Raw genomic sequence first — 22,500 nt, 5'->3', positions numbered from 1 at the left:
ATGTATCAATAAACGTCCCTCGTCAGGTTTTTCTTTTTGTAGAAAATGGAAGAGGTAAGCAGGTCTTTGCCTGTTGCATGAAAGAGATGCTGGGTTAGGATTATGAAGACAGTGGAGCTAGGTTCGTACACAGCAGGACAGAAATAGTGATTCAGGGCTGTTATTATTCCTATAAGGTCAAAAGAAATGGAAAAGGTTTGTAATCCATGTACTCTATCACCAGCATTAACACACCCACAAATACATTTGATTCCTTTCTAGAACATCTCAAAGAGTTTGGAAATATATGTACACAGACACCATACAAAGATAAATTTTAAAATGTGAGCTTTTAGCTTTAACTTTCTAAAGCCTACATTAAAGTGTTCAAATACAAATTTTATTTTGCGTGTGTGTTCTAAACAGACACAAATGACAGGATTCTTATAAAATGCTTAAAGGCAGAAAAAGAATATAAAAGACAAACAACTTCAAAGAAAGGTATTTCCTTAACATACGTATATTCATCTGAGTATCTCCAATAAGTAAACATCTCTTCATGCATATCATATCTGTAAGGATTATTCACTAAGAGTTTCCATATACTTAAGCAATCATACATACATACCAAATAATTGAACATAATGCATTTTAATCAACTCTTATTATGCCAAAACATTTTCATCAAGCTGATAAAACTGTATTATACTTTCAATAATAATTCAATATCATTAAAAGTTGTAAGGGAAAAATACAGCATAAAGGAAATATTAGTCTTCTGATATAATTTCTTTAGCTGCTGATTTCAATTATCATTAAGAGCTGCTCATATTTACCAGTGGGAGTTAATGCTTGCTTATTAACCAATATATATTGTTCATTTATATTATCTTGGGGCAGGGACTGAGGAAGAGTACGAGACAGGTAGTAGATTTTTTTTTATTCAGAAATTATATACTTTTTAATATATCTGTTTTATTCCTCAGAAAAGAAACACTTTTGCCTAAAACAAAGTATATCTTTAGTAATTTTATGTTTAATTTTTTGATTATTTTGAAAATTTGTACATATACTGCAAGTTAAAATCAAAGTTACTTAAAACTTAAGTTTTAAGTAACCAGAGATATATAATAATATCATACAGAGTGGCAAAAAATTTACAAGCATGTCCTAGGTGGTGAGACATCAAATTTTATTTCAGTAGTCAAACAAAAAAATACATCTTTAGATATTTTATGAGGGGATGCATTTTAATATATAATTAATGATTAATGATTTTCACTACAAAGTTACCATGGTGTTATTAGAAATTCTCAGATTCAAATATGTTACAATAGAAATATTGTAACTTCTAGAAATCACCAATCTAAATACATGATGCATTATTAAAGGGAAATAATGAGAACAAGTTTGAAATCACTGCATCCTTTCTTCTACGATTTAAAAATTACTATTCTTATATTTGAAAATCCATTAGCTTGAAAGCTTTTTGGCAATTCCTTGCTTCTTCATTATATATGGGAAAATGCAATGGATTTCACTGAACAAGATTTTACCAGCTCTTTTACCATATTCATGTTTCGTAGTACCTCACAGCAAAACTCCCCCGTTTCCCCAGAAAGGTTTAGAGTGTAAGCACAGTGAACATACTTCAGACTCAGATCACCATTCCCCTGCACAGAAGAGTCTGGATTGCAAGGTTAAGTATGACCTGAGCAGTAATAAAACAGCAGGCATCATACAGCATCCTTCCTGATAATTACACAGAGGCCACAATCCTTTTTTTTCCACCAACTACTGGATTACATTTCTCCAATTTGGGTCCATAGAAGAAGCTGATTATGTATAAATTTAAGGGGAAGAAACACAGGAATTTTGACTAAATTATATGTCAGAAAGTCTGGTCAGCTCAAATGCATATTTATACCTAGTTGTAGTTGCTCATGGTCACTTGCATTTGGGGTTGTCGTTCAGTCCTATAAAGGGTTTTCAATGGATCTCCTGTTGCACCATACACTTGCTGGTTGTATACAGTCAATGGTTCTTCCACATAGCTAAGTGAAAGCACTTCCCAGCATCTGCATGAGCTTGTTTGATTATGAGTTGCTGTGAAATATATAGACTCTTCTGATTTCTGAGGTAAAAGAGCTCTCCTCCACTCGTGAGATTATTTTATATCTAGTAGAAGCTTAAGATATATATTCAGTCATTCAGATATGCAAATTTAACCACCAGAGACAAGTAAATTATGCAAGATGATGTACACTCCATTTTAGCTGGAAAAAATGTACAAACACTATAGAATTCCAATTCAGAGAGCTACACTTGCACCAAGTTGAGATGCACTGAACAAAAGTTGCAACGTAGTATCTGTGTTTACACAGATTGAATTTAGTTTTGAAGAGCTGTTCTTAAGTACTTGAAGAGGTTTTCCATCTTAATACTTTCATATGCCTTTTCATTGGTATTTTATAATTTTCCCCTAAACTACTAAACATATACTAAATCTCCAGAAAACAGTTATAGCTCTATTTTATATTTTTTCATATTTTTATGATTTATATACAAGGATTAACAATTTTAGACATTCTATGTTTAAATTACTCACAAATCTAATTTTTCAATATAAGATCATATTTCCACATATATGTTATTTACACGAATAGTCATTCTATTTATAAACACTGGCTAGATAAATTTCATACAACTCAGGTATATACTTCATTGTATAGCTATACATTGCTGAAACTTTTACAGGACACCTTAAAACAGCAAATGACATTATCTAACCACTTGAGGTTATTGCTCTTGTATAATAAACATTGAATTCACTCCAGAGTTTTTAAAGTATGAATTCCAGAATTTCTAAAGTAAACAAAAGAAATATGATCTCTAACATATTAGTATCAAATTTTATGAAACAGAATTATTAAAGTAGAAAGATATTTCTATGGCTTATGATATAGAGTGACACTAGTGACACCACTGAGTGAAATCGCTGATGTCATGTCTTTCTGTAAAATTTAATTTCTACACTTTAGCAATATTCAGAAATAGTGACCTGCTAACAAACAGTATACACAAAAAGTCCTGATTTGTAGAAGGAGCTACTAAATATGCTTTCTAAAACCATTATGAATTATGGTAGCAGAATTTAATTATAACCACACAATAATCAAATTCAGCCACGACACATTTCTAAATCTTTGCCAAAAGTAACCTTCTTATGAATTCACATAGGCTTTGATGAAACAGAAAACTGGTCTGGAGGAGGATTTTGTCCTGCATCTTGACAGAATCCTACATTTGTCTCACCAGTTCCTCACTAAATGCATAGCTAATAGGTTGGAGGTAATGGGCATTTTCTTGATAATTAGCTGTGTAGGCAAATATGCTTTTTGGCAGATCATATAAATGTTGATTTAAGGACCAGCCAATAAAGAGTGCTAAGCTGTAAAACATTCATTGCTCAATTTCTCACAGATTAGGTTGAAAAATCCTCAAGTTCTGGTTTCCACTGTCACAAGGTAACACGACTATTTTATAAGTTATGATACAAAATATATTTCACCTATAATTGATATATAGCTGCTTAATCATTTCCATACTTGACAAATTTGTACTATTCACATTAACATTATTTATAATAATGAATAGCACCAGGCAAGTCATCCTGGACCACTGTTTCATAGAGAAACTAATCAAACTCCTTATTTTCTTAAACACATAAAGCAATGCATGTCCCACTGAAACTAAGGAATCTATAATGTATATAAAGTTAGTAAAGACAAGTGTTAACCTATTGCAAACACCAGTAAATTTTAGTTTACATCTAGGTTTAAGAGATCATGTTTAAAGAAAATGGTTTCAAGCTGGAAGCAAGATACACTGTTTTAAAAACAAAAATAGTACAAGATAAATGGCATATACTCTAGCAATTTTCTTTAACGTAGCTTTTTCAAATATAATCTAGTCTACAGTGCACTCAAACTGCAGAAACATCCAAATTAGGGGAAAAAAAGCAATACTTATCCTTGCAAAAAGGGCCTATACTCAAAGAAACATCTGAATAAAATTGAGACATCTGCAGTAAAGTTTTACCTTCTCCCTAGAATGTTTGAGATGAACTCAGTGTAACACTGTCTTCCAAGAAAAGACAAAGTGATCAATGCAAGAACACCATCAGGCTGCCTTGGACAGGCCAATCAATGCAAGAAAAAACCTTGCCCAGGGCCTTATGCAAATAGAAGCACGTCCTGCAACCTAGGGAGGGAACATGCGCAATAGATCAATTGGATATAAAAAACCTTACAGCTATATCAGCTTCAGACAGTAAATATATACTGATGAATATCTCACACTGCCCACAAATTCTTAAAATGGGTTATTTTAATAACTAGTTAAAACTCTTCCTGGAATCTGGAGTGCAGTAAAATGGAAGAAAATATCATGGGAGAAATACTCAGCATTACTTTTAAGACTGTGCAAATAAAATTCTGATTTTTTAAAATTTCTTGGCATAGCTGAATTTTGCTGACATTTCAGAAGGTTAAGTTTTAAGTATGTTTGTATTTGAGAACAGGAAATAATCTTAAAAAAAAAAAAAACTCACATACAATCTCAGGTAGTTTTGAACACAGAATAAAATAAAATGTTATGGGAGAAATCATTCAAAATGTAAAATTATAGTCATCATTCACTAAAAACTTACCCTATCACCAAAGATTATTCTCTATAGTATTTAATGTATTGATACAGAAACAGTTTTTGTTTTAAAGTTAATGGTTGTATTTCCATGAATCTCTTAAAAATCTGATTAGAATGTAAAATAACCTTAAGACCTAGTTAGTACACAAAGTTAGTATACAAAGTTCTCTCTCTATCCCTGTCAAAGAAAGGGTCTTGAAGGCAAGTCAGGTAATTTATAAGGCTGTATCAAAAATTTCATATCTCTCTACTCAGAATAAATAACTAAGTGTAAAATTTCTCTAAAATATTTTTATTTTTTGGTTTTGTATTAAAAAGCAACTGTATTGCTTGTAGGAATTTCATGTTTTAAAGAAGCCTTTATAAGTAAAAAAGTTTCAAAATAGGTAATAGGAATATGAATGCTGCAGATCTAGCATATAGATGAACTACAAAGCAAATATATGCAAAACCATGTGGTAAATATAGTATTAGATACATTTACTTTAAGTTGTCTTCTATGCTGGAATTTTAAACTTGAGAAATTTAGCTGTTGAGATGTATTTTTCAATCAGGTATGTAGCAAATATTCTTAATATTAAAATAAAATTAGTTATGATTCTTCTTTTTAGCTATTGATGTATGCGGATATGCCTTGCAAAACACTATATGAAATATGAAAATCAGTCATCTACTGTATTTCACCAATTTGAAGCCAGTTTACTTAGCTATTAAAAGGACGTAGACATCTTAAAACACTGATTTATTTAGTCAGGGGAAAGGAAATGAAACTATGCACGATTTATCGGTACTATGCCTCACTATCGCTGGGCTGACAAAAATTCAATTTGTACACCAAACCCCGACAAATGCTAGTATCTGCAGTTTAGCCATGTACCAAACCTGCACATGTACCGCCTGACCTAAAAGTATTGAAAATAAATTTAAAAATATTTTTAAAAAAGAAAACTATGTAGTTGATAAACAAGCACGCTTTTATTTTAACATTTCTAGTGCTTTCTATATGTAAGATTTTAAGTTTCAGTTTACTCTGTAAGAGAGTTCCTAAGAGCAGCGTAAACTAAACATGTCATTCATTTGATTTCTCGGACTCAGATCGCTCGTTAAAAGCAGAAGCTGTGAGCTTGATTTTATGTGGAATTATGCACAGAGATAAAAGATAGAGTCGAGAAGTGCGCGATGAATAGCGTGTTAGGCTTTCAAGTGAAGAGTAGCGATGTGATGTGTGGGCTTACAATAATCAGAAAGGCATGAAGTAGCAGGTTAATTATGACTCAAAATGTTTCCCTTTTTCCTATTTTAATTTCAAATTAGGAATTTTGATGTCTGTATTCACGGTGAAATGTAAACTCCAATTTACAGTAAGTAAAATACAAAGACCACCCAGCAAACTATGGTTTCACGTTTCTCTAAGAATATGTTTTATCATTATATTTTTCTTGCAATATATAGGAAAAAATAAAAGAAATCACAAGTTTTAGTTTTTTTTTTTTTTGTTGAATATCATCCACTAATATTTGATATGGCTTGACCATTTGTGATAGCATTGGTAGAGAGAAATTCTGTATTTTTTGATATCCAATTTTGTACTAGGTGTTTCTTGCTTTTAATAAGCGACTATTTTTCAATTTCGATATCTATAGTTTGGGTATCAGGTATGATTGTTAGCGCATGACCAAAGGACATATTTGTGCTTCAACAAATAAAAAGGCATAAATTTCTTTTTTTTTCGTTTTTGTTTTTTTTTTTTTTGGAGCGCCTCTGTGCGCCCAGGCTGGAGTGCAGGTGCCGGGGATCTCAGCTCACTGCTAGCTCGCGTCCGCCTCCCAGGTTCCGCCATTCTCCTGCCTCAGCCTCCCGAGTAGCTGGGACTACAAGCGGGGCACTCCGCCACCTCGCGTGGGCCGGCTAGTTTTTGATTTTTTTAGTAGAGAACGGTATCGTGGGTGATATTATTCACCGTGTTAGCCAGCGCTCGGCTCCTGCGATTCTCCTGACTCTTCTGTGAGTCCGCTCGCGCTCGGCCTCCCAAAGTGCTGGATTACAGCTTGAGGCACCGCGCAGACCGGCCGGCAAAATTTCTTTAAATGAAGAGTTCCCTCACCGAAATTGTCAGTATCTTGGCTGTAACCATAAAGCGTTTATTACAAATTTTATGTCTGTGTATTTTTTTTTTTTTTTTTTTTTTTTAACCCAGATTCGAATGAAGTGTGTGTCATGGGAAATCTGTTGGTTCTTGAGACTATGACTGTACTCTAGACTTTCCATCCTAATTCTGTCCTTTGTGCAACCTTGGACAGGTGTCCTCAACTCAATCTTTCTATCTGTCAAACAAGGCTCATCATACCTACCTGATAGAGTTAAACTTAGGTTGTACAATGCCTTGCCAAATAATGGTTTTGTTTTGTTTTGTTTTTGGAGACAGGGTCTGGCTCTGTCATCCAGGCTACAGTACAGTGGTGCAACCACGGCTCACTGTATCCTTGAGCTCCTAGGCTCAAGCAATCCTCCCACCTCAGCTTCCTGAGTAGCTGAGACTACAGGCATGCATCATCATATCCAGCTATTTAAAAAAGCTCAGATTATAGGTGTGAGCCACTGTACCTGGCATAAATAATGTTTAATGACCAAATGTACAACAGTCCTGCCTAATATAGTGCTCTTTTTTTGAGTGACAGTATAGCATGTTGGTTATGAGCATGGACTTTGAAGCCAGAAAGCCTGGGTTTCAATTCTGGCTCCCTCACTAGTCAGTCATGTGATCTTAGGTAAGTTACTTAGTATTTCTGTAAGTTAGTTTCCTCATATGCAACTGAGGTTAGTTTCCTCATATGTAACTGAGGATAATAACGTAGTTACATCATAGGGTTGTTATAAGGGCTACATGAGTTAATATTTGTAAAGCACTTAAAACAATGCCTGGTACTTGGTAGGTGCAAGCAATTACTTCCAGGTGTAACTTACAGATATGGATAACATGAAGGAGCAAATGCTGATAGCAGAGACTGTTCCATTGAGATGTGAAAGGTCAATTCAATTTAGCTGGTATTAGAAGACAGCTGTCTTTTTCCAGCATGGAATGAGTCGCAAAAAAGAGCCAACCAGGGGCTTGGCCAACGAAACTCATCTACTTTCCAGATCCTCATCAAGTGTTTTCAATTTTCCTGCTTAAACTAAATTTCCAGAGCACCATGTCAAAACATATTCAAAATTTAAATATAAATGATTTGGAGATTGTCTATATTTTACATTTTCCACACCTTATTTCCCCTTCACTAGTTTGAGTAATTAAAAATCAATTAAAATTGAAAGCCTTAGTTGGAAGGCACAAAAAGAATAAGCAATAAAGATAGAATAAAAGTGAATAATCATATAACTCAACAGAGAAATGTAGAATTGAATCCCGAAATATGTGAAAAACCAGGAAGTTGTCTGAGGGTTAAAAGTCACTACAATTAGTACAATACACTATTTATTTATTTTTCACAGTTTCTTGATGAGAAGGAAAACAAAAATCCAACTGTTACAAAGTGAGGTCATACTTTTAATGGGAGAAATACATATTTCATGTTTCTCATCTGTAAAATGGGGATAACAGTATCTCATAAAATTGTTATGAGGATTAAATGATATAAACTAGACAAATTGCTCAGGACAGCACCCAGTGCATTATCATTTAAGCATGAGAGATGCTGATGATCAGCATGAAGATGATGCCACTGCCTTCTAATTTGCAAGATACTCATAAATGCTAGTTCTATTTTAAAAGTTTATCCTTAAAGACACTATTATGAATTTTTTAGAACTGTTCTTGACCCAGTCATGTCTTAGGCCATCATGGCTGGCTGACAGATTACATGTATTCTATAATTATAGCAATGACAGAACTCTGAGAGTGAGGCAGAACTCTTAACACAGTAATTGGATATGAAGGTATCTGTTCTGAGAATCTACTGTGAGATCTTAGAGTAAACACACATGCTACCAGACGTTAAAGTTTACAATATACTAAAGATATCTAACATATTACTATGTATTTAATATGTAGACATAATATAAATATGTTTAATATTTGGATAGATGCCCTACAATGTGTAATAGGAAGCAAACCTGAAATTTTGAGGCTGAGCCTAGAACAGTGGTAGAAACTTTCATTACACTATCAATGATATTGGAACAGGAATTTTTTTCTGAGATAAACTGACCAGTAATACAATGGTAATATATAGGCCACTGATCTCATATTATTTTATTTTCACAGGGCATCATTTGATGGAGAAAGTCAAGGTTTCTTTGTTATCAGCAGACAGGCTATTAGAAACCTTTAGAAAATCAACATTTACACTTAAATCCCAACTGGAAAGGAGTCAAGACTGGGAATTGCTACCATAGGAGAAAGTTGAGTGTGTTTTAGAAGAAAAACACACTCAAAACAAAGTTTTTGTTTTTTAACCCAATTAGAATGAAGTGTGTGTCATGGGGAAACTGATTGGTTCTGAGACTATGCTGACTTAGACTTTCATCCTAATTCTGTCCTTTGTGCAACCTTGGACAAAGAAAACAAACCTTGGACAAAAAAACAAAGAAAAACAAAGTTTCTCTTCTAATGCAGTTGTCTGGTGAATGCAGTATGGAAATTTGGAGAAAGATGTCAGAAGTTAGATACTGAGATTTCTGGAAATTTAGGAACAAATAGGCATATTAGAAGTTTAATATGCCTATTTAGGCACAAATATTAGAAGTTTAATATGCCTATTTGTGACTACATATTCATTTAAATCATCTGACTCAATTATAAAATTGTCACTAAAATATTGAACAGCAATTTTTATTTGTATTCCAATGCTCTTTAACAAGCTTCTTCATGAGAAAAAAATCATATAAGGTATGGAAAAACTAAGAAGAAATCTGAATACACTAATCTTGAGAGGTAACTAGATTTAGAAGACACCATGAGGATGGAGCCCCCAAGATGGGGTTAGTGTCCTTATAAGAAGAGGAAGAAACCAGAGCTTTCTCTCCCTCTTTCTGCCATTTGAGGATACAATCAGAACATGGCTATAGGCAAACCAAGAAGAAGGCCCTCAATGAATCCCAACCATGTTAACACCCTTATCTAGTACTTCTCAGTCTCCAGAGCTAAGAGAAATAAATGTTGTTTAAACCACCCGTCTATGGCATTTCTGTTATACCACCAGTAGAAATATGCACTTTAAAGTCAATTGCGGTGGCTCAAGCCTGTAATCCTGAGCACTTTGGGAGCCCCGAGGCGGGCGGATCACGAGGTCAGGAGATCGAGACCATCCTGGCCTGGCTAACACGGTGAAACCCCGTCTCTACTAAAAAAATACAAAAAACTAGCCGGGCGAGGTGGCGGGCGCCTGTAGTCCCAGCTACTCGGGAGGCTGAGGCAGGAGAATGGCGTAAACCCGGGAGGCGGAGTTTGCAGTGAGCTGAGATCTGGCCACTGCACTGCAGCCTGGGTGACAGAGCGAGACTCCTTCTCAAAAAAAAAAAAAAAAAGTCAATTCTGATGAGGTCTCAGATGAAAATGAGAAATATGTTACTGGACAATGGAGAAAAGGCAATCCTTGAGATAAAGTGGCAAATAACTTGGCTGAATTGTGTGTTTTAGTGTTTGCTAGAAGGTAGAACTTGTGACAATAAAATTGAATATTTAGCTGAGGAGGTTTCTAAGTAAAGTGTTAGAGAAGCAGCTTGGTTCCTCTTGATTGCTTATAGTGAAAATGCAAGAAGAGAGAAATGAGCAAGGAATTATTAAGAAAAAAGGACAGAGAGCATATAGATTTGGGAAATTCTCAGCCTATCCATATTGAACAAAAGAGAAAGGATGTTCTGAAGAGAGCACTAAGGATGTGGCTGAACAAACATCTGTTAGGGAGATTAGCATGGGTGTGAACTACAAACTTCATCAAATATCCCAGCAGGAAAACTGTTAGTTTGACCTACATGGAAAGAAGATGGGACTGTGAGAAGGCAACTGTCTGTAAGACAGGAAGCATGCCCTCACTAGAGCCTGGATCTGCTGGTACTTTGATTTTGGGCTTCCTAGCCTCCTGAACTGTGAGAAACAAATGTTTGTTGTATAAGCCACATAGTCTATAATATTTTTGTTACAGGAGCCCAAAATGACCAAATAATAAATACTTAAAGAAGCAAACTAATTTCTAGAGGATATGAGCCTTAACTTATTCAATGTAATCACAGAAAACATAACTGAAATTTGGGGTTCAAATAAGGTTCTGCTAGTTTCTTTGATTAGAGATTTCAGTATCTTCTTAGTTGAATTCCTAATCAATTTCCATTAACAGTGCTTCTAAGTGTTCAAAATTTCAGGGCCACAGACTGTACCTTCTGTACAATCAGTGAGATTGACTCAATGTCCCTGTTTTTCAACTTAAATGATCAATTTTTTCTCTTGTCCATCTTCTTTCTCTATCTTGTGGCTCAGGCTTTACTTTTTTCATTTTGACACAACATAGCACCATTTGAGATCTGGTCCTGATAATTCATTTATAAATAAATCTAGGATCAACAACTATTTCTTGAGTATATACTCATTGTATGCCCAGCTGGGCTAGGCAGCATGACATAACCCAATGAAAATAATACATTTGTCATTTAATTTTCTGCCAGTTAAAAAAAGGATTCTAAGGTTGCATCAAGCAAAAGATAACTATGTATTAGGACAATGAATAGGAGACTGAGGCTGAGAATAAATTACTGAAATGGAAAACTAACCATAGCTCTGGGTTTCTAGGAAAGGCAAAAATGTATTACATAGTTATTATTTTCTAACAAAAAGAACATATCAGTTCATCTATACAAAGAATTTTTCCTAGTACTTACCTCTAAGACAAATTTACCGTATGGATCTTTATACTGTGGACCTTAACATAATGACCTCTTAGCTATTATCCCACTTCACAAATAACCCCTGTGTTACTATCTTTGTTTAAAAATGTTTCCTATTTAGACTAAAACCTTCTTGAGGCCAGAGATCATGTTTCTAATGTTTCCCCAGTACTTGTATGGAGTGGGTGTGTTCAACTGAATCAGTAATTATCTTTAATAACAATTTTCGGAAACATTTCCTGCCTTGAGGGCATAATATTCAATCTTAACTCCAAGAAAACACTTTTTTTGTTTGCTTGTTTTTGGAGACAAAGTCTTGCTCCATTGCCCAGGCTGGAGTGTGGTGATGTGATCATAGCTCACTGCAGCTTCAAACTCCTGGGTTCATGCAATCCTCCTGCCTCAGCGCCACAGATATCTGGGACTACAGGCATGTACCACCATGTCTGGCTAATTTCTTTTAAAAAAGTTTTGTACAGACGAGGTCTTCCTATGTTGCCCTGCGTGGTCTCAAACTCCTGGCCTCAAGAAATCCTCCTGCCTCAGCCTCCCAAAGAGTTGGGATTACAGGCATGAGCCTCGATGTCCAGCCAAGAAACACTTTCAAACCACAAAGTCAAAGTTTTGTGGTTCTGGTGGCCTTATTGTGAGCTAAATTTATTCAATAAAAGTGCTAAAAACCTGTAACAAAAAATATGAAGTGAGAGACAATTGATATACATGTAGGGGTTAAAAATCTCCAACTCTCAAAGTTAAAATTACAGAGACCTAGGAGAGTATCACTTTGTTGCTCTGAGACCAAAGAAGGTATTAGACCCATAGTGTGAACATTTGGCCATAAGACAAGGAAAAATGATAGCCCTTCCTCTCCATCTCCTTTATTGCCACAGAAACCGGATAACCAGGGTACCAAAGATCAGTCCATGGTATTTTAAATGTCCTCAGAATGCAGTATTCTACTCTATTCCATTCTAATCTAAGCCACATAATCAGACTTCTGTCTTGATTTGTTCACAATCCTTCTGATTTTTATGCCTATGATTATAGCCTATTTCTTTCTCTGAAAAAGATTCCATTTTGGAATTCCCAGGCAATGAGTGAAGCCTTAAATCTTACTTTGTTAATCCTCCCCCTGGTACTGGATCCTGTTTATTTTTTTCTCCTTCATTTCCTATAAAGGAGTGAGGTGGGGTATGGTGAAGGAAAATAGGCACTCTTAAAACCAATTGCTAGATTCTGTTTGCTCAGTCATTACCCATTGCCTTGATTTTCTGTTCCCCACAACCAGACTGTACTTCCTGATTCAAACCTGAGCTTACCATACTCTGATAACTCCCTAGTGACAGCTCACCTTCTATTCCCTCTAAAGCCAACCTCTACAGCTGAAATAGCTCCTCCTGAAACTATTCTGAACTCTAGTCATAAGATCTTTACCCAAATTTGGCTTCCACCCTTGTTCCCTCAAGCCTTCCCTTAACAAAGATCTAGTATGCTTTGAGTCTAAATCTACCTGGCTCTTCTGAGTTAATTTGAATAAATTATTTAATAAGGATTGGTTCCTAACTTTTAAAAGTTACATGGCTTTGATTGTAAATTTTTTTGTCCCCTAGAAGTCCTTTCCAATTTGAGATGACTGAGGTGTTACTGTGACTGGGAATTTTATTTAGGAGAGGGCTTACAATGAATGATCATTTTAAGGATATAAGAACAGTAAAAACGGCCCTATTATCAACTGAAGTGTGTTTTTCTACATTCCTTCTTATAAAAGGCTTACAATAGTCAATCACAGTCTCATATTTGCAGTAAAATACAAAATCTATCATTAAGATCTTTTATAATACTAATAAAAAAGAAATATTTCTTATGTAATGATTTATATTTAACAAATTAATATGTCACTTCCTTTGAGTTCTCCTTAACTTGTTATTGTGCTAATTTTGTCAGTCAATCCTTGGTTTCCTAGCAGTCTTTGTGGAACCAGGAGACAGAATGACCAATCTTTCAGCTACAAACATGCAGGGAAGGCAGTAGGGCCTGAATGCAGCTCATCTACTATGTGGACACTAAGAAAAACCTCTTCCAAAGGTAATTCCAATGGAGTAATATGGGTCCTTTATTCTACAAAAAGATCCCTATTAAAGATGAGTGAATTTTTTCTCCATCTCAGCAGCCTTCAAAACAATCGAAACTTGGTGTGCCTGAAGGATATAAAAGGATATAAACATTAAGGAGCACACTAGGTTCTTAAGGGAAATAATCTATCAGGAATGAAAACAATCACAAATAATATCATATTAAATGATCAAATACTGAACAATTTCCTCTTAAGATCAGGAACAAGACAAGGATGTCCACGCCAGCCACCTCTATTCAACCTTGTACTAGAGGTTCTAGCCAGGGGAGTTTGGCAAAAAACCAAAAATATATAAATTAATTAGATAAACATGCATTCAGATTGAAAAGGGAGAAGTAAAACTATCTGTATTCACGAATGATATGATCTTGAATATGAAAACTCCTAAGGAATACACACACATGCATGTGCACACACACACACACACAGATTAGAACTAAAAATAGTGAATTCAGCAAGGTTGCAAAATACAAGACTAATATATAAAAATCAATCATGTCTCTAGTAGTACTGAATATGAAAATAAAATTAAGAAAATTTCAGTTAGAATAGCTTCAAAAAGAATCAAATACTTAGAAATAAATACAAGAGAAGAAGCTTAAGGCTTGTACACTGAAAACAACAAAGCGTTTTTGAAAGAAGACCTAAATAAATGGAAAGAAAGCCCACTGTCATGGATTAGAAGACTTACGATTGTCAAGATGGCAACACTCCTCAAATTAACCTATTTAGTCAATCCCAATACAAATCTCTGCTCCTTTTTTACTTTTGCAGAAATTAACAAATCAGTCCTAAAATTCATATGGAAACGCAAGACCTAGAATAGCCAAAATCATCTTGAAAAAGAATGAACAAAGTTGGAGGATCTACTCCCTGATTTCAAACCTTACCACAAAGCTACAGTAATCAAGTCAGTGTGGTACTGGTATGAGGACAGGCATATGTAGAGAATAAAGTACAGTCCAGAAGCAAATCCTTACATTTATAGTCTATGGATTTTGACAAGGATGCTAAGACAAATCAAAGAAGAAAGAAGATTCTTTTTCAATAAATGGTGCTGGGATAACTAAATATCCATATTCAAAAGAATTAAATTGGACCCTTACTTCGCACAGTATACAAAAACTAGCTTAAATGACAAAACAAAACTAGATAAATTGAACTTCATCAAAATTAAAACTTCTGTACTTCGGAGGAAATCATCAAGAAAGTGAATTAGTCATCCAGAGAATGGGAGAAACTTTTCATAATCATTTGTTGATAAGGGATTTGTACCAATATATAAAGATCTATGAAAATCAAAATAAAACGATAATCCAATTAAAATGAGCAAAGGATGTGAGTAGACATTTCTCTAAAAAAAATACAAATGGCCAACAGCACATAAAAAGAGGTTCAACATCATTATTCATCAGAGAAATGAAAAAAAAAAAAAAAAAAACTACAATGAGATGCCACTTCACACCTAGTAGGATAGCTAACATAAAAAAAAGACAGATAATAATAAGCGCTGGTGAAGATGTGCAGAAAGTGGAACCGTCATACACTGCTGGCAGGATTGTAAGTATGGGGAGAAATGGGAAATGGTTATGGAATTTCTTTTGGGGTGATAAAAATGTCCTAAAATTACATAGTAATGATAGTTGTATGAGTCTGCAAAAATGCAAAAAGCCTTTGAACTGTACACTTTATTTAAAGGATGAATTTTATGACATGTAAATTACATTTCAATAAAGCTCAATAAATCTCCATTGTATCTTGATAAAAGTATGTAAAATTTACCTCAGGAAAAAAAAGTTTAAAAAATGTAAACAAGCAAACATAAGCTAATTATTAAATGAAAGGTGAAGTTGAACCGACTGGGGATGAAATGGAAAGTTTTCTAGACTTATTTCATAGACTGCCATATAACATTGTAAGGATATTATTATAATATTAATTTAGTTGTATTATAATTTAGTCATTTTCTTATTTTATTGAAAAGACTATACCTACAAGAGTGTGTCATAGAGAAGCAATCTTTTCAGACTGAGAGCTGCGCATGCCAGCAACAAGGAGTCTATAAAAGTCTTACACCAGAACGAAAAAAGTAACACTGTCTAATGTGGAGTAACTGATTAGGTAGAATTCTCAAATCCGTCAATATTTAAATGGAGAGCAGGGAGAATTAATAAATTTAGTTAGTAAAACAGTTAAGGGTTAAACTTTATATGTTGGTTAACTGTGCAGATATTTAAGACTACTCATGTTGTTATAATATATATTACTTTCAAACTTGGGATAAGAGCAATATTAGACTCTTTATCTTCAAGATGTTTCTAGATCATTTGGGCAAAACAAGATTGGACACAAAAGATAACTTTAACAAAACTAATTATCTTGAAGATATATTACAAATGGCAAGTTATTTTACTGAATTACCTAGATTTTAAAGTAGGTTTGTAAGAGTATTTTGGCCTGAGTTATCTGGATACCATTATGATTCCGTTTTTCTTGCTTACCTCCCTTATTTTAATTTCCCTCAATTTTTGACTCTCAGCAGCTCAACTTTTAGCTGTTCTCATTGATCACATTATGTAGATATCTTACCAATATCCAATTTACTTTGTTCCTTACAGACAAAATATAAATGACACTTCTTTAAGGTCATAGTTAGCTGATGTAAAAGACTAATTATTTTAGTTCCATTTTCTCTTCAGTGTAAATCCAAATCATGCTCCAGGCAATTTAAAAAAATCTACTGAGAGTAGAGAGAGGTTGAGTGTCCTCACACAGCTATGTCCAAAAACCAGTCCTCTATCAGCTGCTGAAGGGCAGCTTAGGCTGCCTGGAGGCCAGGGAGCCCAGCATGGAACAATGGCATGAAAATAGAGTTCCCTTCATTCCTTAATTCACATGCAAGTGAGGTGCCAATCAAGTGCTGACAAGCATGGAGAAACCAAAATCAAAAGTGGGTAGCGATACACTTTCAAAAGGAGCTGTTTTCACACATTTCTAAGTGATTTTTTAATGATGGTTGTGAATATACTACTAACAACATTGAAAAGGAAATAAAAGTAATAAGAAAAACACAAAATTTGTATCAGCTGAGATGATTCAATAAACTAATGAAATATATTTACTTAAATTACTTAACATGTTTTACAAAAATATATGAACGCTCTTGTTTTGGCTAAGCAAAGAGATTTCCATTCAAATTGATATATTGAGCACTGCAAACAGGGAAGGTAAGGTGCGCTGAGATCAATAACTGGGCATTGATAAATAAAGCCTGTTAATTTCCAAATTAAATAAAAAATTTAAGTTTACTTGATATTGCCAAACTGATCACCTGGAAAGATAAGAGCCAAACACCCTGAAATGGCCAACAATAAAAGCGACGAAATCACTTCATCATAGTGGCTGGAGAAAATGATGATGAAGAAGGTCAAAAACTGCCTTGTTTTAAAATGACAGTTAATTTTCAAAAAATGAGCCTGAATTTTTTACAACTAATATAAGGCAAAAGTAAGTTGCATTATTTGTAGATTTCTTTCCAGATGAATTTGGTAAATACATTCTAATTATGGTTACTACTTCTATTATGTGTAAAGTAAAATTTCTAAGGAATTTCAGGCTTTGTAAATGATGGTTTAATAACTGTAACTTTACATACTGGCATAACTTTAAGTATACCGAAAAGATAACAGAGGCAGATATATTACTTTTAAAAGTTCATTACCAATTCATGAGATGAAACAGGGCTTTCCTTTTGTCTTTAGTGACTAAATCCTACAATCAATAGGGTTGTCTTATCAAAATTTATTTTTACTAGGAACACAGAAAGTTTAGAGAATTGGAAATTTGAGTTGTTACCATACGGTGAAAGTAAAAGCAGTTAATAGCATACTTTTAATGTCATGTTTCTTCTTATTATAGTAAAATGTATACTGTCTTTTAATATGGTTAGATCTAATCAAGTTCTAAGATTTACTATCATAAAATGAATATTGGTTTTGAAAATAAATCTCTGATTATAAGATATTCTTCAGGATAAATTCAACACTTTAAGATAGGATATAATAGTAAATTATGTTCTCACTTTTCAAAAACAACACTTAGCAAAATATTAAAGCATAAGTAATTGCATTTGTTGGTGAAACTATACTTGCTACAATTTACATTTAAAACAATTTTTTTCTGAAATTCATGACATAAAGAAGAATGTGAACCGATATGACAATGGTAGAAAAACAATTTCCATGCATTCAAACATGATGCTACAAACTAAGACTGTTCCCTAAGAAATGTGTGTGTGTGTGTGTGATCTTCAATCAAAAGTAAAATTTTATGACAATTTAAATGACTGAAATCCAAAGGATTTACTATCAGACATGTATAATGCACTATGGGGACAAAAACCCCAATCATAATTTAAGATTTATATATTAATCTTTACAATTTACTTGCTTGTAAAGTTAACATTAAAAGTTTGAATGAAAGTAAAACAATTCATACAGTACAGTTATGCTGAAAAGTCCTGAAAAAAATATATTTACCAACATTTTAACACCATGAGTTTTAAATCTTTTGCTTTTGCCTAAAACTGAATAACGTTTTATCAGTTTTAGGCAAAAGCAAAGGCTCTAAAACATTTCAATGTTTATTATTTAACAATACTATATTTTAGAAAGCCTTTCAAACAAAACACAGTGGACTTAAACATATTAATCAAATTTGTCAAAAAATTAATGTAAAATTCATCAGGGCACAATGTTATTTGCTTAAAGGAATTCATTGTATTAGGTCAGGAACCAGTCTTTATTCATTTGCCACCATTATTCATTTGCCACCATCTGTATGCTTCCATTACATACCCCTAATCAAAGTTATTTCACAAAAAAGTAGCCCCCCCCCACAAAAAAAAAGAAGATGATGAGATAATTGCCATTAATACTTTAAAACCTAAACAACATATATTACATTAAATAGACTTCTCAGCCCTGGCGTTGCCTGACAGATATGTGATGTGCCAGTGGTTATATTATATTCTTCCTCCCATGCATGTGCCTCCTGCAGAGATAGCAGACTACAGAAGCTGACCCTTACTGAGACCATCTTGTCTCTCTGACAAAGCTCCTTTTTAACTTCTTACTTACTGGTTACTTCCTGTGATGGAGAAAAACTTTAGCTCAGCTTGTGATAATTTCACAGGCCCTGAGGACCCTGACCCTAATAGCCTCAAGGTCAGAAGTCAAGTCTTGTTCTGAAACATCTGTGTGCTTTATATTAAAGTGGAACAAAAGTGGAGAAATATCCACCAGTGTGTGACAAGCAGGACAGGCAAAATAGGACTGACACACTGGTCATCTGTTAACTCTGGCATCTTCAGTTCATTTTAAAAACTGTCCAAAAGGCATGTAAATTTTAAGTTTGGTGTGTAAAGGTTTTCGTAAATTGTCTTAAAGTTAAAAAATGGGAATTTATGTTTTATAGAACTCTAAAATTTGATTAGCCTTGCAGACTTTCAGACATATTTTAAGTCACTCTACAAGTCAAGAAATTTCATGCTTTAAGTAATTTAACAGCTTACAAAGAAAAAATAAGCTATATATAATCTATATCTATGGAGATATAGAGATATATATATCTATATAGCTATATATCTATATCTGTAGGGATTGAAAGGAATTATTTGAAAAACAACATTCATATTTTAAAAAGTACATCATACTAGTGTGCTAAAGAGCTATCTTAAGATATCCATTATATATATCAAAATAAATAAATTAATTCAGCATAGTTAAAATTAGTTGAAAATAATCCCTAAAAACTGAAATAAATTTAGGAAATAAATGATTTAACTTAATGATTTATTGATCTTAAGACAGCAGAAGCACTTGTAGAGTTAGGTCAGCTAAAATATTCTCAGATGTCACTACCAGTTTTATAACTAAATCAAGTGGGTAAGCAATAAGACATAGGAAGGTTGAAAAGGTCATGGAAATATATTCAATTTCCATGTCAGAGAAAAACATGCCAAAGTCTAGAAACATAAAAATTAGGCAATCAATATTGTGTCTCTGGTTTAATGCCCACTTAGATCAATTTGGATTTAAAATTTTCAACTGTACTTTTATCAAATTAATAATTTTATGGTAAGATTGGTAACTTCCTGTAACACAAGAGATTACGGACAGGGAGGCATGAATTCTTCATTAATCCATTATTAGAATTGATTATATCACATTAACCATGCTGGCCCATAATTGTGATATTGTAATATTGCATCTAACACAGGGAGAATTCAGAAATTTGGTAGGTTTTTTCTGTCACACACATACAATCTTAACTCTAAGTATCAAATTACTTTGAAATATGAAGATTTCTATGACCAAGCAATGCATTCTAATTAGAAGCAGATTAATGGAAGCTTTCTGGTAGTTTTCGTACTAATTATATAAAATTCTGATCAAGTATCAAGTACAAGTCAGGTTAAAACTATCAAAATATTAAGTATTCAAAAGGTCTCTTGAAATGTTAAACACTTTATAGATAACATAAGCCTGAATGGTGTATACATAAAGCAGGAAACAATAAATATCATGAAATGTATGGAAACTGGCACTATAATGTAGAAATTAAAAAGTAATATGTAAACAAGGAACAGGCAGAAAGCTTTCTGGTTAGCACTAGAAAGCTCTGCCACCATAAAATAAATTAGTAGGCTGAGGCAGGCAGATCACAAGGTCAGGAGATCAAGACCATCCTGGCCAACATGGTGAAACCCTGTCTCCACTAAAAACACAAAAATTAGCTAAGCATGGTGGTGCGTGCCTGTAATCCCAGCTACTTGGGAGGCTGAGGTAGGAGAATAGCCTGAACCAGGGAGTTGGAGGTTGCAGTGAGCTGAGATAGTGCCACTGCCCTCCAGCCTGGCGACAGAGCAAGACTCTGTCTCAAAAAATAATAATAATAATAAAATAAATTAATTAATAAATTCTTTTCAAACTTCATAAAATTATTTACTCAAAATATGTTATTTTCACCCTTTATAACATAACCTAAAGAGTACTGATACCAACAGAAAGAAAGGAGAGGGGATAAACCTACAAGGAGACTAGAACTAAAAAGAGTAAAATATGCACTTACCAGTTCAACAAAAGCAAGTCCTCCATAGCTGTGAGCAACAAAAAACACATTCTCAGCAGCAGCCTGAGCTATGAAATGATCCCAAACATAGATTGCATGTTCTTCAGGAGAACCATTTTCCTATAAGGGAAACAAATGTAATATATTACATACTGTATCTAATTATTATCATAGCAAACAACAATTAAATTAAATGGTTGAATACACAGCATAGGAAATACAATGGTTATAGCTCATTCAAAACAAACATAATACAAAAGAACCACACTGAAAATTCAAATTAGAGAATATGAGAGCACTTCAAAAGTTTGTAAAAAATATAATTAAAAGAAAATAAAAAAAGAAACTTTATTTCTGAACATTTCATGAAGATCAAGAAATTTTGTAAGTGGTGATACACGCCTTTTAGTCCACCCCTAAAGAACTCAGGGTCCTGGTAATTTAACGATATCAATGCAGTCTTTTTTACATTATTAACTGAAGAAAAATGGTGCCCTTAAACATTTTTTACGATTAGAAAACTAAAAGTCAGAAGGAGCCAAATCAGGACTGCAAGGTGGATGCCTAATGATTTCCCAGAGAAACTCCTGCAAAATTACCCTTGTTTGATGAGAGGAATGAGCAGGATATACTTGTGGTTGAGAACTCTCTGATGAAGCTTTCCCAGGCATTTTTCCGCTAAAGCTTGGGCTAAATTTCTCAAAACACTTTCATAATAAACAGATGCTATTGTTCTTTGGACCTCTAGAAAGTCAACAAGCAAAATGCCTTGGGCATCCCCCTAAACTGCTGCCAGAACCTTTGCTCTTGACCAGTCAGATTTTGTTTTGACTGGACCACTTCCATCTCTTGGTAGCCATTACTTTGATTGTGCTTTGTCTTCAGGATTGTACTGGTAAAGCCATGTTTCATCTCCTGTTGTAATTCCTCAAAGAGATGTTTATTTTGATCCAAATTGTTAAAAATGTCCATTGAAATATCTGCTCTCGTCTACAGCTGATCTGGGTGCAACAGTTTTGGTACACATTGAGTACAAAGTTTTTTCACCTTAATTTTTTCAGTCAGAATTGTGTAGGTGGAATCAATTGAGATGTCTATGTGTCACCTACTGTTTCTGTTGTTAATCACTGATCTCATCAATTAGGGCACAAACAAGATTTTTTCTCTTAAATTGATGCAGATGGTCAGCTGCCATGAGCTTCATCTTCAACATTGTCCTGTCCCTTCTTCAAATGAGTTAGCCATTTGTAAACTACTGATTTATTTGGGAGACTGTCCCCATAAACTTTTTGTAAAGCATCAATGATTTTACCATTCTTCCACCCAAGCTTCACTATAAATTTGATGCTTGTTCTTGCTTCAATTTTAGCAGAATTCATGTTGCTCTGACAGGTGCTCTTTTCAAACTGATGCCCTGTATTTCTTAGGGCCTTGAATGAGATCCTCTTCAGGCATGTTATAGCAAGTTAGTAAGAGTTTATTTTGGTGCAATAAAAATGAAATCCATGCATAGATTTTTTCATAATAAGCATTTTCCATGAACTTTTGAAGGTCCTTCAAAATTAGTAAGTACATTAGAATTATGTAGCAGAAAGTTATACTGATCTTTTGATAAAACAATATTAAAAAATGTAATTACATTTTCATATGTAGGTATGAAAATATTTAATATA

The 22,500-nt window shown here is 33.9% G+C and overlaps 1 protein-coding gene across 1 annotated transcript in view; it reads right to left on the bottom strand.

Annotated features, from left to right (window-relative positions):
* The window catches only part of LOC108528169 (protein FAM172A-like), a 284,825-nt gene that overhangs the window by 190,673 nt on the left and 71,652 nt on the right, over positions 1-22,500 (bottom strand). Inside the window, 1 exon segment of the mRNA XM_017869859.1 lies at positions 20,828-20,947. Within this exon segment, the coding sequence (XP_017725348.1) occupies positions 20,828-20,947 (120 nt within the window).

The sequence above is a fragment of the Rhinopithecus bieti genome, unplaced genomic scaffold (genome assembly GCF_001698545.2).
Source record: "Rhinopithecus bieti isolate Rb0 unplaced genomic scaffold, ASM169854v2 scaffold_5026, whole genome shotgun sequence".
Classification (NCBI taxonomy): Eukaryota; Metazoa; Chordata; class Mammalia; order Primates; family Cercopithecidae; genus Rhinopithecus; species Rhinopithecus bieti.
Note: the sequence above shows the minus strand (reverse complement) of the source record. Positions and strands in the feature narration are given on the sequence as shown.